This window comes from Pelophylax lessonae (genome assembly GCF_965119305.1).
Source record: "Pelophylax lessonae genome assembly, chromosome: 1".
Taxonomy (NCBI): domain Eukaryota; kingdom Metazoa; phylum Chordata; class Amphibia; order Anura; family Ranidae; genus Pelophylax; species Pelophylax lessonae.
The window spans coordinates 519,610,761-519,629,215 of record NC_138768.1 but is presented as its reverse complement, the minus strand read 5'-3'; the positions used below and the strand labels follow the sequence as shown (position 1 = coordinate 519,629,215).

Genomic DNA, 18,455 nt, shown 5'->3' with positions numbered 1-18,455 from the left:
AGATATATTTTCAGTTCCATATACGGCCATCTAGTGTCTCACCTGACAAGGGGAGAAAGGAAAGGCATCTGATAATACCAGATTGAGCCAAAGCCCTTGGAACTAAAATATTCAAAAAGGAAGAAAAAACTGAAAAGATAATTCTTACCTCAATATTGCCCAGCCATGGAAAAGGGCGGGGACTGGGTGAAATGATGTTGCTATGTGTGGTAGATCAAAAATAAAAGATCCACAAGAGTGCTTCCTAGAAAAAGCATGGTTTATTACTCAATGTACTTATGGATTCTTAGATGCATGTGCCATTGGGCCGCGCTTACATATTTATATATATTGGCATATGAGGTGTTGAACCTAGGGTTAAAACTTACCAGCTTGACTCTTTTGGTGACATGATGCACATATTGGTTGAACACCTTATATTAACCCCTTTGGTTGATATACATTATATACATACTATTGTATATCTGCTTTTTCTAGGAAGCACTCTTGTGGATCTTTTATTTTTGATCTACCACACATAGCAACATCATTTCACCCAGCCCCCACCCTTTTCCATGGCTGGGCAATATTGAGGTAAGAATTATCTTTTCAGTTTTTTCTTCCTTTTTGAATATTTTAGTTCCAAGGGCTTTGGCTCAATCTGGTATTATCAGATGCCTTTCCTTTCTCCCCTTTTCAGGTGAGACACTAGATGGCCGTATATGGAACTGAAAATATATCTTTTTACTTTGAATTTTCAGACCTTATCTCTCTTCAGCCATACTTTTTGTGCCCTATTTGTGGTCGGTCTCCCGTGTCCGCCCCCCGGGGGTCTCCCCCCTGTGCCTTGTGGTCGTATTTCCCATTACAGCGTGCTGTACTGCATGTTTAACAGGTATGATAATGTGTATTATTCTCGCTGCCTCTCTATCATGGACACTGTGCAATATTTGTTTACTATAGATATGACTTCTATATGTTGTAATAGTATATCATTAATTGCATAAGTCACTGTAAACATACGTTTGATGATTTTGTATTGATTTCTTTTTTTTCTCTTTTTTATTTTTTCCATTTAAGTCGTTATTTTCATGACAAATATATCTATGTGATACCCTCAAAGATACCCCTGAAGAAGCGGCGGCAGTGCCGCGAAACATGTTGGGTTAATGGCTGTGGGCCACTACGCCTCCTGCACAAAGACCATCCATTGTGGGTGCAACTGGGTATAAAGCATATATACCATCTACCCTTGTGTTAGGAGAGTATATATATATTTGTATGATACTGTATGGCTGTTTACTGTATATGTTTTTAATACAATTCAGTTTTGTACAGTATATTGTAATCCTTTCAATTACAATATACTTTTTACTGTTGTTCAGAATAAAATTTTCTTCATGTTTTTTTACTATAAATAAATTTTCTCTAGTTTTACTTTATATATCAATGAATACTTAAGCACCCCAATTGAAAAGTCCCCCCTTGTGGCACCCCCAAAAAAATCTTTCACGTTACAATATTTACTAGGGACGTGGTGCTTTATATTTGTTATAAATTTGCAGAGATAGCCTTTTTTCTATATAGTCTATTGGTGGATAACACACCTAGGTGCCCTACGCCTCTGACTATCTCAAATATTCTATTATTTGTCTGTACATCTATATTTCCTTATCTGTAACTTTTTGTTTTTCTTTCCCCTTAGTAGGGATTGTTATTTACAAGCATGGATTTATCTGGTGAAGCGTGGACGGGCTTTATGTCCACAATTCAGTCGACCTATACATCAAATCATAAAAATGCTGAGGAGCTAAAAATATATTTGCAGAAGGTTTTCGGGCTTTTAAAGAGGAAATCACACCTCGATTGGCACATCAACTTCCTACAAAAATATGTAAGTGAGGACTTAAATCCGCAGGGTCTGAGACTTCATACGTTTCCGACCCTAAAAAATCCATCTGATACCTTTAAAAAGAACTGGGAAGCAGCCCTTGATGAATGTACTAAAAATCTTATGAACATTCTAATAGGACAATATAAAGCTGACATGAAAATTCTAGATGATGAGATTAATGATCTTAATCTTGAATATAAACATGTCACTGAATTACAAGAATTTGCAGGAAAGTGGACTGATATCAAACTCAAGCTAGAGAAATTAAATGAAGATATTTTTTTTAAAAAACAATCTAAATTTAATCGAGACAAGTTGGCCTTTATGGGCGGATACGCACATAAATGGAATGAAAAACAGCCTCTACTGGCTGTGGCACCCAGACAACCTGGTTTACAAGCCCACATGAATGACCAAACTGATCACGATGCATCTAATTTCTCTTCTATTCCTTCACAGATGAACGCACGCCCTCCACCTGCACGTTCTAGAGCACCTAAACGCACCCGTCACGGCGGTGGGTCTCCTTCTAACCCAATGGGTAAGAGACGCCCTTCCCTTCCACAAACCCAAGTCACCGATCTCACTCCTGCACTACAAAAAATTTTGTCCAACCCTCCCCCTCCATCACAAATTTCACACCCTTCACAGGATGATGGGGTTTTTTTAGACCCACAATCAGGGGCCATCCCAAAAACGACCAAAAAACAGACCAAACTAACAGGGTTTGTTACTCAAAGTCCCAACACCACCACACCCCCATAGAGAATCACTCCGACGCATTCAATATTATAAATCTCACTCCATTCCCACTTACACCTGACCAGGTTGAAGTGCTACAGTTAGGCCTGGGTTTCTGCCCAACGCAACAGATAGACGTCTTTGACACGATCAAGGACGTCTATCTGTTTGCTCGTAACCTGACCTATAAATTTATGTTTGATGACAATAGACAACAGAAGAGACTTGAACTCGAACTCACGGAACAACTAAAAAACTACACTATGGAGGAATTTCGGGCCCTGAGGGACCTCATGCTCCTCTATGAGGAGGGGTCGGTCGATCCGGCGGATCTCCGACCCCCCTCTGAGGGGCCTGGGGTCCCAATAGACCTCCCTCGGAAACCCTTCAAATTGAAATCACAGAGATTCCCTGATCTGACCATTTGTCCTCAAATTTGGTCTTTTGTCTGTGAGACAATAAGAGATTTGAAACGGACTCGCTGGCTACCCACGTCTGAAAACCTCACTGCATCACAAAGATTGGCTCTCCAGCATCTACAGAAAAATCCTCATTATGTCATAAAACCCTCTGACAAGGGGGGTAATGTGGTCATAATGACGCACGACCAATACCAGAATATGTGCCTTGATATTCTAAGCAACCGTCGATGGTATATCCCCATCCACCCCGATCTAACTACAAATTTTCAAAATGTTTTAAAAAATGTATGTTTTGAAGCTTTTTCATCAGGGATCATAGATAAAGATGTACATGATTTTATCATAATTAAACATCCTAGGATCCCTACAATGTATTCTCTGCCGAAAATACATAAAAACCCCAAAAAACCCCCTGGCAGACCCATTGTCTCTGGGATCGGTTCAATTTCGGAAAACGCAAGCAAATATGTTGACTTCTTTTTACGTCCCTTTGTTCGTATTGATGGTGTCCAGGTACCCCCGGATGCCCTCCTCGTAGCGGTGGATATCGAGGCCCTTTACTCGAGTATACCGCACGAGGAGGGCATCCGGCAGGTTGGATCATTTCTTTATGGTCAACATCAACGTACATGGCCTCACAGTGATTTCGTTTTGTCCCTCCTTAGATTTATTCTAACTCATAATTTTTTCACTTTTATGAATATCACCTATTTACAACAGCAGGGTGTCGCAATGGGAACGTGCTGTGCCCCTTCCTATGCGAATTTATTCCTGGGAGGGTGGGAGAGGCACGTTTCCTCTTGCGACACCTATGCATCTTGGTTGACAAATGTAACACACTGGTTTCGTTACATTGACGACTTGTTCCTAATTTGGACAGGCCCCCAAGTCGAATTAGAAGAAATGTTATCTTCACTCAATGTGAATGACTTTAATCTGAAGTTCACCTACAATTTTCATCCAGAATGTATTGTTTTTTTAGACATCGAAATCAGGAAGGACATTAACGGTTATATCACTACGAGCCTGTACAGGAAACCTAGTGCAGGAAACATGTTATTGCACGCCTCCAGTGCACATCCAGTCCCACTAAAGAACAGTATTCCCTTTGCGCAATATTTGCGCATAAGAAGAAACTGCTCCTTGGAACCGGATTTCCTTCGGGAAGCCAAAAAATTACAACAGAAATTGCTTTTAAGGGGATTCTCTTGTACAACCCTAAGAAAAGCCTTCAACAAGGCTAAGGCACTGGCAAGAGAGGACTTATTGCAGCGTAAAAATAAAATGGACCCCAACCCAACGATAAAAATAATTACCCAGTTTTCCAACAATCATGAGCAACTCAGAACCATATTCCAGAGACACTGGCATCTGCTAAAAGAGGAAAATACTCTTGGCAAATATGTCAAGGAATATCCTGGAATCGTGTTTAGACGAGGTACATCTCTTAGAGATTTGTTGATCAAAAGCCATTATACTGAGGACCGTCCTCGACCCGGGGGCAGACTGGGCACCTACCAATGTGGTGGCTGTTCCCGCTGCCCCTGGATCGAGGAGGGTCCGATCACACAGTTACCTAATGGCTCCTTCCACAGACTGCGGGGATCCGCAGACTGTGCGACCCGGGGTGTGATATACCTTATGACTTGTCAGTGTTCCACCTTCTACGTTGGCAAAACGATTAGACAACTAGGCCAACGAGTGGGGGACCACATATACCAGTCCAGAGGGGGGAAAATCCTTACCCCGGTCACCCGACATATAGGGCTACACCATAGGTTTGATAACTCAGTTGTTAAATTTAGGGTACTGGAAATTATTCCCCCTGACCCTAGAGGGGGCAACTGGGATCAGAGAATATTACAGCGTGAAACCCTCTGGATAGAGAGGCTAAACGCTACTATACCTCCAGGATTGAATGAAGCTCAATCTTACAAAGCGTTTCTATAGGTCCTATATACTGTTTTGTGCTTATTCTGCTCTTATGGTTTCCCCCCCCCCTTTTCCTCCCCCGCCGCCCCCCCCCCTTTTTGTTTTTTCTTCTGTTACTATTTTGTATACTATTTGTCCACCTCATTCTCTCATCCTTCCCCCTTGCTTTTTCCTATTCCTCTCGTTCCTTTCTGTTGCTGCTAAAAACAACTTCTCTCCCTGTCCAGCATCACCAACATTATCCATGCGATACGGTTATTAGATATATATATGAACCTCAGCATCCTGGGGAGTTAAACTACCCTATGGATAGACGGGTTGTTGATGTATAGTGTCTCACTATACGTGTATCATTTTTTTCCCTTCAACATGGCTATATATACATTGTAACCTTTTGATTTATATTTTGTCTGTTGTTCTTTTATTATTGATGGCACAATTTATATTTTGGCCTCTTATAATATTTACATCTGTATGATTATGTTGCTAATACTTCTTATGTCCATGATACAGCGTCCAGCGTTATACCACATTCCTCTTTCCTCTCCTGTTTATTTGGTTCAATTTCGGCATGTAGTTTGCCCATTCTTGATCCACATATATTGGGATGCGATCACTTTGGGCTCCCCCAAAGGCGGGCACGTGACATCAGGTATTGCCCCTCCCCCTTCGGGGGGTTGGAGTTGATATGCCGATTTGGCTTGCCCCTCCTTCCCTTGCTCACATAGCCGTTTCCATGGCTTTGGCAAGCGGTTCGGGTATGTTGGCTGGCCCTCGGCTGATGCGCATGCGCGAGTTGCGCGCGCATCCCTGACGTCAGCCCGGATGTTCGTCAGGACGCACGTCCTATACGTCACCCGGGTGGAGCTACCTGTCTATACAAATAGCGGCAACTCGGCGTCCACCACCGCGACCTGCGGGGACTGGATGTGACCCGTGTCTTCTTATCAGGTAACGCTGGGGATTTGTGCTCCGATCATTATACCTTCTAATCTGCAGTACTGTCAACGATGGGTAAGCCTAGTTCATTGGCTTATTTCCTCATTGACTAGGTATAGGATATTTATTGAATGTACCTCACTTTACTATTGATCTTCCCTATGGTTTATTACTCAATGTACTTATGGATTCTTAGATGCATGTGCCATTGGGCCGCGCTTACATATTTATATATATTGGCATATGAGGTGTTGAACCTAGGGTTAAAACTTACCAGCTTGACTCTTTTGGTGACATGATGCACATATTGGTTGAACACCTTATATTAACCCCTTTGGTTGATATACATTATATACATACTATTGTATATCTGCTTTTTCTAGGAAGCACTCTTGTGGATCTTTTATTTTTGATCTACCACACATAGCAACATCATTTCACCCAGTCCCCGCCCTTTTCCATGGCTGGGCAATATTGAGGTAAGAATTATCTTTTCAGTTTTTTCTTCCTTTTTGAATATTTTAGTTGCAAGGGCTTTGGCTCAATCTGGTATTATCAGATGCCTTTCCTTTCTCCCCTTGTCAGGTGAGACACTAGATGGCCGTATATGGAACTGAAAATATATCTTTTTACTTTGAATTTTCAGACCTTATCTCTCTTCAGCCATACTTTTTGTGCCCTATTTGTGGTCGGTCTCCCGTGTCCGCCCCCCGGGGGTCTCCCCCCTGTGCCTTGTGGTCGTATTTCCCATTACAGCGTGCTGTACTGCATGTTTAACAGGTATGATAATGTGTATTATTCTCGCTGCCTCTCTATCATGGACACCGTGCAATATTTGTTTACTATAGATATGACTTCTATATGTTGTAATAATATATCATTAATTGCATAAGTCAGTGTAAACATACGTTTGATGATTTTGTATTGATTTCTTTTTTTTCTCTTTTTTATTTTTATTTTTTCCATTTAAGTCGTTATTTTCATGACAAATATATCTATGTGATACCCTCAAAGATACCCCTGAAGAAGCGGCGGCAGTGCCGCGAAACATGTTGGGTTAATGGCTGTGGGCCACTACGCCTCCTGCACAAAGACCATCCATTGTGGGTGCAACTGGGTATAAAGCATATATACCATCTACCCTTGTGTTAGGAGAGTATATATATATTTGTATGATACTGTATGGCTGTTTACTGTATATGTTTTTAATACAATTCAGTTTTGTACAGTATATTGTAATCCTTTCAATTACAATATACTTTTTACTGTTGTTCAGAATAAAATTTTCTTCATGTTTTTTTACTATAAATAAATTTTCTCTAGTTTTACTTTATATATCAATGAATACTTAAGCACCCCAATTGAAAAGTCCCCCCTTGTGGCACCCCCAAAAAAATCTTTCACGTTACAATATTTACTAGGGACGTGGTGCTTTATATTTGTTATAAATTTGCAGAGATAGCCTTTTTTCTATATGACTGTATGGTTAGTAGTAATACACAGGACTTGCCACTATGGCTAACAGAGGGTGAAATCAGGGAAAGGCTGGATAAACTTAACACAAACAAATCACCAGGCCCGGATGGCGTACATCCGAGAGTACTCAAGGAACTAAGTAAGGTTATATCCAGACCACTGTTCCTGATCTTTGCTGACAGTATTTGGACAGGAGATGTACCAGGGGAGTGGAGGAAAGCAAACGTGATTCCGATATTCAAAAAGGGTCAGAGGCATATACCGGGAAATTATAGGCCTGTCAGTCTGACATCAGTAGTATGTAAACTTCTGGAGGGGATGATAAGGGACTATATCGTAGAGTTTGCTAAATACAACAGCATCATCAGCAGTAACCAGCACGGGGTTTACAAATGGGCGTTCTTGTCAAACCTATCTCTTAGCATTCTACGAGGAGGTGAGCTGTGAGCTAGATAGGGGCAGACCAGTGGATGTGGTGTACCTAGATTTCGCTAAGGCGTTTGATACAGTTCCCCATAAGCGCCTAATTTATAAAAAAAGGTCTACAGGTATCGACAGCAAGCTTTGCTCTTGGATACTGAACTGGCTAAAAGGGCATGTCCAAAGGGTGGTAATAAACAGCGCATACTCAGACTAGTCTGAGGTAGTAAGCGGGGTCCCCCAAGCCTCAGTCCTGGGACCAACCTTGTTCAATTTATTCATAAACAGCATTGAGGACGGGATCAGTAGTTCGATATCAGTTTTTGCAGATGACACAAAATTGGGCAGGGCAATAACTGCACAGCATGAAGCAGATATCCTACAGGATGACCTGGACAAAATAACGGAGTGGGCAATGACTTGGCAAATGAGGTTTAACGTGGAGAAGTGTAAGGTTTTGCACTTGGGGACTTGAAACATAAAAGCGCAATACAAATTAGGAGGGGAACCCTTGGGGGAATCAAAAATGGAGAAAGATCTGGGAGTCTTGGTTGATGATAGACTAGGCAACAGCATGCAATGTCAAGCGGCAGCTGCCAAGGCTAGCAGAATATTAGAATGCATAAAGAAAGGGATGTATTCCAGAGAGAAGTCTATAATCCTTCCACTTTATAAAACTCTGGTCCGACCGCATCTGGAGTATTCTGTCCAGTTCTGGTCGCCAGTCCTCAGGAGGGATGTGTTGGAGCTGGAGAGAGTCCAGAGAAGGGCAACTAAACTTATTAGGGGATTGGAGGACCTTGATTATGAAGAGCGTCTGCAATCGCTTGATTTATTCTCCCTGGAGAAGAGACGCCTGAGGGGAGACCTGATAGCAATTTTTAAATATCTCAATGGGGATCTCAGCTTAGAAAAAAAGCTGTTCAGTCGAAGGGATTGCATGAGGACTCAGGGGCATACAATGCGATTAGAGGAGAAGCGTTTTAACCTCAGGCAACGTGGGGGGGTTCTTTACTGTTAGGGCTACAAGACTGTGGAATTCTCTACCACAAGTGGTGGTTTCTGCGGGTAGTATGGTGGCTTTTAAAAGACTATTAGACGTAGATCTCAAGGATCAGAACATTCAGGGGTATGTGAGATGATTACAGCCGCACACACCTACACAGGTTGAACTGGATGGACTGTTGTCTTTGTTCAACCTCACCTACTATGTAACTATGATGCGGGGGGATAGCCTCTTCTTGGGCAGCTCTAGCACAGGTCTCTCCGGAAACTATTTGTTGCGCGGCAAGTTGGTCCTCATTTAACACCTTCATGGTCCATTATAGCCTGGACCCAGCTGCTCTAATTTCCCGTGATTTTGGGAAGAAAGCGTTGCAATTAGCGGTCTTGTGAATCCTAATAAACTATATTTCTAGGCAGTATCCCTCCCTATGAGCGAGTTATTTACCATTTGTATGCTGCCATGGAGGCACCAGGAAAACGGAAAATTGAATACTCACCTTTCCGTACTTTTCCTTTCCTGGGCCTATCCATGGCAGCATACGCCCTCCCTTTACGTTATCTGCATTTTTGAGTCTAGTTACAAGAATGGCGTGAGGGGGGGCAGTGCTGACTTTTGTAGAGTTAAAGCGGTAGTATCCCGCTTTTTGACACTTTTACCTACAGGTAAGCCTATAATAAGGCTTACCTGTAGGTACAATTAATATCTCCTAAACCGGCACGGTTTAGGAGATATTTGCAGTGCATGCAGCCGCTCACGCGAGCGGCGCATGCGCTCTGAAGTTCCGGGGGACCTTCAGTTTTCCTTGCCAGGAGCTTGCCGGAAAAGAACTCCTGCGCGCATGTGCGGGAGTGACGTCATCGTGGCTCCGGCCAATCACAGCGCCAGAGCCGCCGAACCCAGAAGAGACGCCGAGGGATCATGGCGGCGCCCGCAGCAATGTCCGGGGGTCCGTGTCGGGGCTTCATTCTAAGGTAAGTAATACATAATCAGCTAGTATGCATGCCTTGGTCTTGCAGGTTTTTTTTTTTCGGGTTTACAACCGCTTTAAAGAGGTCCTGTGGGTTGGTTGAGGGCGGAGCAACCAACCATATGTATGCCGCCATGGATAGGCACCAGGAAAGGAAAATTACGGAAAGGCGAGTATTCAATTTTCCTTTTCAGGTGTTCATTTTTTTTAAAAAAATCTGAGGTTTACAGCCTCTTTAATAGAGCGACGGATGTAAACGTCTGCTGAAACCCACTGCCACCTGATCCTGTCTGCCAAAAACAGACGGATGGTGGTCCAAATCCCCATCCATCCGGCGGATTGGATGGAAACAGACAGGCGTTCCGCTTCTTTCTGCTTTACCTATAGAGAACTGGACTGTGTCTGTACTACATAGCAGAGCCGACACGGACCTGGCATAATACCTGCTCAATGAGGAACAGCAGTGAATGGAGGTGCCTGTGTGAAAAAGGCCTTAAGGGCCATACACACTATAAGATTTTCTGTACACTTTTTCCCTTTAGACTTACCAAAACCAGATAATATGAGGTCAAACCGAAATACTTTCAATTTGTATGCAATCTGGCAGGCCCTTGTACTACTTAGCAAAGGTAAATCTGAAGGAAATCTAACCACAAACGTTGGATAGTGTGTATCCAGCTTTAGACTGGCTAAAGTCAAATAGTCCTACTTGAAAACCAGTATTTGGTCAGCCACTGCAGTACTGATGAGCATACCAACAGGAGGGTGTCAGAATGAAATAGTGCAGCAGGGGAGATTCCCTGCATCCACATTGCTTGCATAGATGCAGGAATCGGGGGCTTTTGTACAAAAACATTCGATCAGCTGGTTGATTGAAAAAATAAAACCTTTCCATGTTACACCCAGCTTTACTAATATAAATTGACGGTGGCAACTCTTGTAGACGCTGTACAACACGGGAAGTGACCGAGTCAGTAAGAAAGGGAAAACGACTGCACTCGTTTTTACCAGCGCCATCTTAATTACTTGTATAGCTCGCGTCACATTTAGACTACAAGCAGCACAGTTGAACATACAAACGCCATTACACTCCAAACACAACCCTCGACACCGCCTCGCTTTCTGCGCCTAGAGTGGCCTACTTCTCTCACCGCTTCGGTATAACCAATCACACACTATAGTACGCTCTCCCGCCTTTACCGGTTACGTAAAACCAATTATGAGACAGCACGTCCTCCTCCTCCTCCCCCTCCGCCCGCGCTACAGTGGCGCTGTGCTGGTGGAGACCATGCACAATAGTGGAGGGGGGTATAACAATTAAACTCAATCGAGTAACGATATTAATTCAGGAAACTTCACAAAATTATATTAAAAGGTAATTTCTTAGGCCACCGGGCTTCCTGACGTTACAATATGTAGAGAACGGTGAGGCGTGTGGAGAAGGAAGTAGATGGTACAGTCCGCCGTGGTGATGAATTATTCATAGAGTGGGCGAGGCTACGCTGGTCTATAAAAGGAGGAGCTCAGAGCTGATTGCGCACTCCGCATTGCTGTTTTCTCTGTGACTGTTGAATTGCACGTGAACAAGGTAATGTATAATGGCGGACGTCTTTGTTGGATAAGGGGGAGAGGAGATGGTTATTACTCAATATCGGGCTGAGTGGGTTTTATGCGGTTAGCGGTCACCATTTATTGTATCGTGTGCTGTATGGCGGTAGTATGAGGCGTCGCCTCTTTGTGTAGACGGGGAGTGGGGCGCCCGGGGGGGGGGGGTGACTGGTCTCCGAAGCCATGCTATCCCAGCTGCCTCTCCCTGGGCTCATTGTGCTGTATGGCGGTAGTATGAGGTGTCGCCTCTTTGTATAGACGGGGAGCGGGGCGCCCGGGGGGGGGGGGTGACTGGTCTCCGAAGCCACGCTATCCCAGCTGCCTCTCCCTGGGCTCATTGTGCTGTATGGCGGTAGTATGAGGTGTCGCCTCTTTGTATAGACGGGGAGCGGGGCGCCCGGGGGGGGGGGGTGACTGGTCTCCGAAGCCACGCTATCGTAGCTGCCCATCCCTACCGCCTTCCTGGGCTCCTCTTCCCGCCGGGTTTTACCGGGCGGTGACTGGAATGGGGGAGGGGGTCGTACAGATGAATGACGTAAACTGCTCGGCGGCCATTTTGTGAGCACGTTGGATTGACCGGCCGGTCGGCGCCATTTTGTCTCCACAGATCTCATCATGTCGTCTGACGAGGGAAAGCTTTTTGTTGGAGGTCTGAGCTTTGATACCAATGAGCAGAGTCTGGAAGATGTGTTCGGTAAATACGGACACATATCTGAAGGTGAGTTTGTATGAAATTGTGACGAAGTTTTAATTTCTCTTCACTGGACGGATTTAATGACCTATTTGTTTCTTTGTTTATAGTGGTTGTGGTGAAGGATCGGGAGACCAAGAGATCGCGTGGCTTTGGTTTTGTCACGTTTGAAAATGCCGAAGATGCAAAAGATGCCATGGCGGGGATGAATGGCAAGGTGAGAATTTGGCTAACTTGTGCAGAATTTAAGAGATTCACTTTGCTACTAGCTGATTTCTGATCCCCACTTTTTCAGTGCGCTAATGTAGTGCCAATTCTTTGGTTTTTGCACATTTTTTTGGGCTAAAATCTCACTGGAATCACACTAAGTGCTGCTTCACGTTGATGCAAATTTATTGCGTTGCTCAAAGCCTAGTTGCATGCCTTCCAAAAACCCTTTGTGTTCAGTGATGGTCATTCTTATCTATACATGGCAAATGTGAGGTGGCAACAAAGTGTCCTGTGGGAGTTTACTTTTTTCAATTCCATATACCTCAATAGAAACGCACATTGATATTGTATCTTGCGTCCAGATGTGTGCAAAATACTGATTTTGTGATTTTTACATATTTTCCCCTAGCTTGAATCCTTGCTGTGCCAGATCCCACCCGCAAATGCAAAAATCTGCATGAGAATCGCACATCCATTTGCATTAGTGGGAACCCATACTAAATTAGCACAAGCATTGTTTCCAAATTCGCACTGTGGTGAGTTACGTTAATGGAAATGCATGTGATTTCCATTGTCGTGACTCGCATCTTATCTGGAATGGCACTAGTGTGTGTGACCAGACCCTATGGCTGGATACACACTATACAACTTTTGGTAGGATTTCCTTTAGATTTACCTTCAACTATGTAGTGCAGGGGGGGGGGGCTGTTTGACTGCATACAAATAGAAAGTGTTTAGGTTTGACCTCATATATATGATTTTGGTAAATCTAAAGAAAATTGTATAGTTTGTATCCAGTTTTAATCATCCTGTTGCTGGTTTTAAAAGCTGGAAGTTCTTGCTGAAATGCAGTATAATTGCTTGTGGGTGCCTAATCTAATGTGAATATCCATAACCTTTCCCCTCTAGACTGTGGATGGTCGTCAGATTCGAGTTGATCAGGCTGGAAAGTCATCCAACGACAGGAGAGGAGGCTACAGAGGCGGCTCATCTGGAGGAGGAAGAGGGTTCTTCCGTGGAGGTAGAGGCCGTGGTATGTTAAATATTAGTGATTGTTTGAGGTTTAGGCATGTGGCATATGTTGTGTATGTGCTTAAAGCTCTTGAGTGGTTGGGGGGGGGGGGGGGTGCTTGTCTTCCCCCCCCCTTCCAACCCTTCCCAACCCCTCCCCTCAAACACAATAGCTCAGAGGGGCAGATTGGTGTAATGTCTTTGCGTTGTTGGTACAGCTCCTTAAGCCCATCTGTGTGCTGTGTGTTTTTTTTTTTTTGTTTTTTTTTCAGCCTGCTGGATTGAACAAAAACAAAACTTGGTTGTACCATGCCTTAGGCCTGGCCATATATTAGTGGAATTTCCTACACAATCTTTTTTTGTTTGAAATTTACTTGTGAAGCATCTTTGAGTATGTAAATGTACATGAGGTCAGAGCATATTGCTTTAATGTAAATCGGACCTAAACTGGAAACCTATAGGATAACCATGGTACTAAAGTGCAGGCAACTTTACTTTTATGGGGAGGAGGTGGATAGCAAATGTATATGCAACAAGCCATATTATGAGTTTTCCTAGAAGTCTGCACTAAAATGCAATTGAGATTTTAAGAATTTACTGTAAAATCCCTTTCTCGTGCGACACACAGCACTCGCTCCTCTACTTTTGAGTTTTTTTTTTTCTGGCACTGCAGCACAACTGTTTGAGTCCCGGTTCACACTACCGCGACCTGTCAGCCTGACAAGTCGCGGTCCATTCTGTGCTACGGGAACCGTTCTAATAGAAGCGACTCAAGTCGCTCCGACTTAGAAAATAGTTCCTGTACTACTTCGCAGCAACTTGCATTGACTTCCATTATGTGAAGTCTGTGTAATGTTGCACCGGTCGCGGTGCATGAGACACAGGTCGCCCCCGATGTCGGATCGCCATAGTGTGAACCGACACTAGACTAGCAGAGCCTGAGGGGTTATGCTTGCCGGGACAGCCCACTCAGGCGTGGACATGTTTTTCCGCCTAGTGACTATCCCTAGGGGGAGCTTAACCATGAGTTGGATTTAAGGAGAGTTGTGTCTCGAACTTCAGAAAAAAGGATTTTACGGTAAGTTCTTACAAATCCAGTAAATACTCCCAAAAATCCAGAACCCTGGCACTTTTCCCTACATGTGTAGCATCTGTAATGTACACCGATCCCCCCCCCCCCCCGAGGAAAATTTACTTCAAGGACCCCCCCAAGTACTAGCATTAGCATTTAAATGAACTTTGTGAAACCTGTTCAGCCCTGCTTTTATTTGGGACTCAATGTATAGTCTAGAATCCAAGGAACCCACATGCATTAGTATGACTAAGCACAAGTCCTATACAACATGCTGTCCTGCCTTCTGGGCAAATTTAAATGTCTCCTAACACATTGAAACTTTGAAAAAGTGCTCCCTTTGCTAGTGGACTACCTTGTGCAAGTCTGACAAATTTTGCTTTGAATCTAGAAGCAAGGATGTAACATGTATAGCAATCGCCGGTTTCATGCATAGGTGCCCCAATGTGTGATTACAACTTTTTTTTTTTTTCCTGTGATTTAAGGTGGAGGTGGTGGAGGATATGGTGGAAGCAGCCGGTTCGACAACAGAAGTGGAGGCTATGGCGGATCCCGGGATTATTATAGCAGGTAGGGTCCCTTGCTTGGAAGAATTACACAAGCACTTTATTCCTTGAATGCTCTGATATTGACTTGTATACATTTTTGCTTTTAGTGGCAGGAGTCAAGGTTATGGGGATCGCTCAGGAGGAAGCTCATACAGAGACAGTTATGACAGCTATGGTAAGTCATGACAGAGGGGTGTGATGTGAGGTTTTGGGGGCTTAATTCTACTCAAAGGTATCTGGAAGGGCTTGCTTATTTACATATGTACAAATGTTTAAGGTTGATCCTCTTCCCGACCAGCATACGTGTGCGTGTATATATACGGCCTAGTTGGGAAGTGGTTATGAGTATCATGGCTGCAGCCATGATCCTGGTTATAAAAATTTTGCAGTTGGTGATGGGCTTTCCTTTTAAAGTGATCCAAGCAGTTTAACAGCCTGTTCATTCCTGTGCTTTCTGGTGCAATCAGGGAGCCCATGATGCTGCATCCTGTGATCCAGGGAGTACAGAGGAAGAAGGTAAATCTGTTCTCTTCCCTCTGTGGATGAAAACAATGTGTATTAATCTCTTCAGTTTAAATTGGTTTGCATTCTGTTACCAGAAAGGCAAGCATCAACTCAAATTCAATTTGATTAGATACAGGGCAGAAAAAAAAATATCTGGATTCAAATAGATCCCAGATTTCTCCATAGAGTACAAATCACTGCTCCAGCTATCACAAGAGTTATTGTTTATCCCTTGTGTTAGAAATGAAGAAAAAAAATTCGTAAGTTCATCCCTTTGTGATGGTACAAAAATTAAGCAAAGACGTGTGGAAAAAAGTTTAAAGCTCCCTTATTCCCCTATTCCCCTGTGTTCATGCGCAAATGTGCATGTAGGTCTCCGTGTATGTGTAAAGTGATTGCACCATGCAAAGGATCACTGAAAACGTCCGAACAATTCTCGTGCCAGACCTGTAACTCTAAACTGGTAACCTATAAAGCAGGGGTGTGGAGTTAAAATTTATGTAGGGCCGATCAGTTTCTCCAGCAGAGGCCCAAATTGCATGTTTGTCCAATGACAGGTCCTTCACATCGGTCTCCCTCCTACCACAATCCTTTTCTTGCATCAGTCACCTGTAGTGTTCAGTTACCACCTGCATATCACAGCTGCCCCCCCCACCACCAGCAATCCACTGTGCACCTTTTACATCACCCTTTTGATAGTACTGTCTGCCCCCTTCTCCCGTGTGTGCTCTGCCCCTTTTAATAAATTGCACCCCCCTTCCCAAAGAGCTTTATGTACATTCACAAGCATACCCCACCATCCATCATAGCCAGGTACCCCCCCCCACACTCTGCTACCGGATGGGTACAAAGGAAGAGGCACAGTAGCGCTGCATGGAGGATGGGAGCTGCTAAAGTTAACTTTGCAGATTAACGAGTTGGTAACTGGTTGCTAGGACTGTCCTAACAACCAATTACCTGCATTTCAATCTGCAGTTATCAGAGGCAGCTTCCACCCTCCATGCAGTGCTACTTTTCCTCAATTTTCCCTGTTATCAGCTATGCTGTGATAATTGCAGCAGCAGATGGTGCCAATGGGGGTCTGAATGGGACAATGACTTGGTCTGCCGTTCAGTGATGCCTGCTATTAAGTATTTTTTCAAAAAATATCCTCCGGGTAATTTTTAATGTACTTTAGTTTGTCCCCATTCCATGGGCAGTTTTAGAGCGTGAAATGTTGGTTATCTAGTTCAGTGTTTCCCAACTCCGGTACTCAGGGCACGCTAACAGGCCAGATTTTAAGTATTACATTGGGGACATGCAGACTAGTATACTGCAATCACTGAGCAGCAAATTGTATCACCTGTGATGTATTTCAGTTTTCTTGCAAACCTGGCCTGTTAGTGTGCCCTGAGGACCGGAGTTGAAAAACACTGATCTAGTTAGCGTAATGTGTGGCGTGTTTTTTTTTTTTTTTTTCCCAAAACTCATTAAAAGCCCTTTCACACGGAGGAGTTTTTCAAGCAACTCGGTGCTAAAAGTGCCTGAAAAGCTCACGATCTTTTCCTAATCGAATGTTTTCACAGCGGGGCGTTGCAAAAATCCTGCATGCACAAGCATCTTTGGAGCACGAAAAGCACGCCCCCTCCGAATCGGAAGGGTCTCAAAATGGTTTTTGAAGCAGTTTGAGTTGCGTGTCCTCAAAAGCGCTCAGCAGTTCAAGGGCCTCAGTGTGTAAGGGCTTGAAAGGTGTTTTTTTGTTTCTTTAAAAAAAAAAAAAATCGTAGTAAACTGCTGCGTAAATAGCATGACAAACTGCTGCAACCACAATTCTCCAGAGCCTTTAATTTCAGAAAATATTTGGGATTTAAAGAATTCCTGTTTAGCAAAAATGCAGATTTTTTTTTTCATGTATGTGAGGTGTTAACATTTGGTCTGGTAGGCAAGTAGTTTAAAATATCAAAAAGCACTATTAACAGTGGGTTGGGCTTTAGTGTAGGGGTAAATGCTGGGATCTGACGTCTTCAAGTGTCTTTACAACTGTGCCTGCTTCTTGTCCTCAGCCTCACACAACGAGTAAAATACCTTCCTGACTCAAGATCGTCCTTCCAATGGCTGTATTTATAAAGATTTTTGGAGCTTCGCTGAATCAATGTGTACTATTTTGTTCTATTTGTCTTCACTTTCTATAAACCTATTTGAGAATTGCCTCAAACTGTGAAACAGCTGTCCTATCTGCTTCTTATTTTTTTTTTTTTATTATTTTGGCAATCTGTTTTATGTTTAGTGACAGGAACGTTTCTTGTCATTTGCAGTTTCCTTGAGGCTCATTCCATAAGTTTCCCTTAAAGTTATGTGGAGTGCATTGGAGGGGATCCATTCCATCAGCAACATTCTCGTAGATGGTGCTTCTTGAGGCATTAGTTTGCTGTTGGACTTGATCTTTGATGCAACATGGGCTTTTGAGTTTCCTGTTGTACATACTGCAGGGGTTTATGGGCCCCAAATGCTTATAATTTTTTATATTACCCTGAGGACACATTCCTTTAGTGTAACAAGGTAACTCAGAGCCAGGGTGCGCTGTAAATAGTGGCTTAACCTCCTTGATATACCTAAAGAGAACCTCCTTCCCAATCTCTCCAGTAACATTTGCTAAAAGTTTAAAACAATTTGTTTATAATGGTTTGTTTTTTGCCCAATTGTATCGGTGGTTATCAATTTCTTGTACTTTGGCTTAACAAAGCCCATTATCTCCATCTGTCCAGTAACACTTGCAAAAAGTTCGTGAAACAATTTGTTCATATTTGTCAATTTTTTTACTGGAAGAAATTTGTATCAAGTGGTTATGAATTTCTTGTACTCTTCATTTGGCTTCACGAAGCCTATTAAAAGACCATCTGAAACGAAAAGTGCTTCTGGCATTTACCTTCTGCACAACATAGATGTGACACAAGATATATAGATTTTTTTTTTTTTGCCTTGGAAAATTTTGCTCAGCTTTTATAGCAATCTAATTTTTGTTGGAAAAGTGAACTTTAACTTAAAATCACAAAATA

General features: G+C 43.2%; 1 protein-coding gene across 1 annotated transcript; it reads left to right on the top strand.

Annotated features, from left to right (window-relative positions):
- Positions 1 to 11,273: 11,273 nt before the first annotated feature.
- Positions 11,274 to 18,249, top strand: LOC309563839 (cold-inducible RNA-binding protein-like). The gene is made up of 7 exons (XM_082268472.1): positions 11,274 to 11,364; positions 11,992 to 12,102; positions 12,186 to 12,292; positions 13,195 to 13,315; positions 14,854 to 14,938; positions 15,024 to 15,091; positions 17,463 to 18,249. The coding sequence occupies exons 2-7, from the start codon at positions 12,000 to 12,002 to the stop codon at positions 17,477 to 17,479; spliced, it is 501 nt and encodes a 166-aa protein (XP_082124598.1). The 5' UTR covers positions 11,274 to 11,364; positions 11,992 to 11,999; the 3' UTR covers positions 17,480 to 18,249.
- Positions 18,250 to 18,455: the final 206 nt, after the last annotated feature.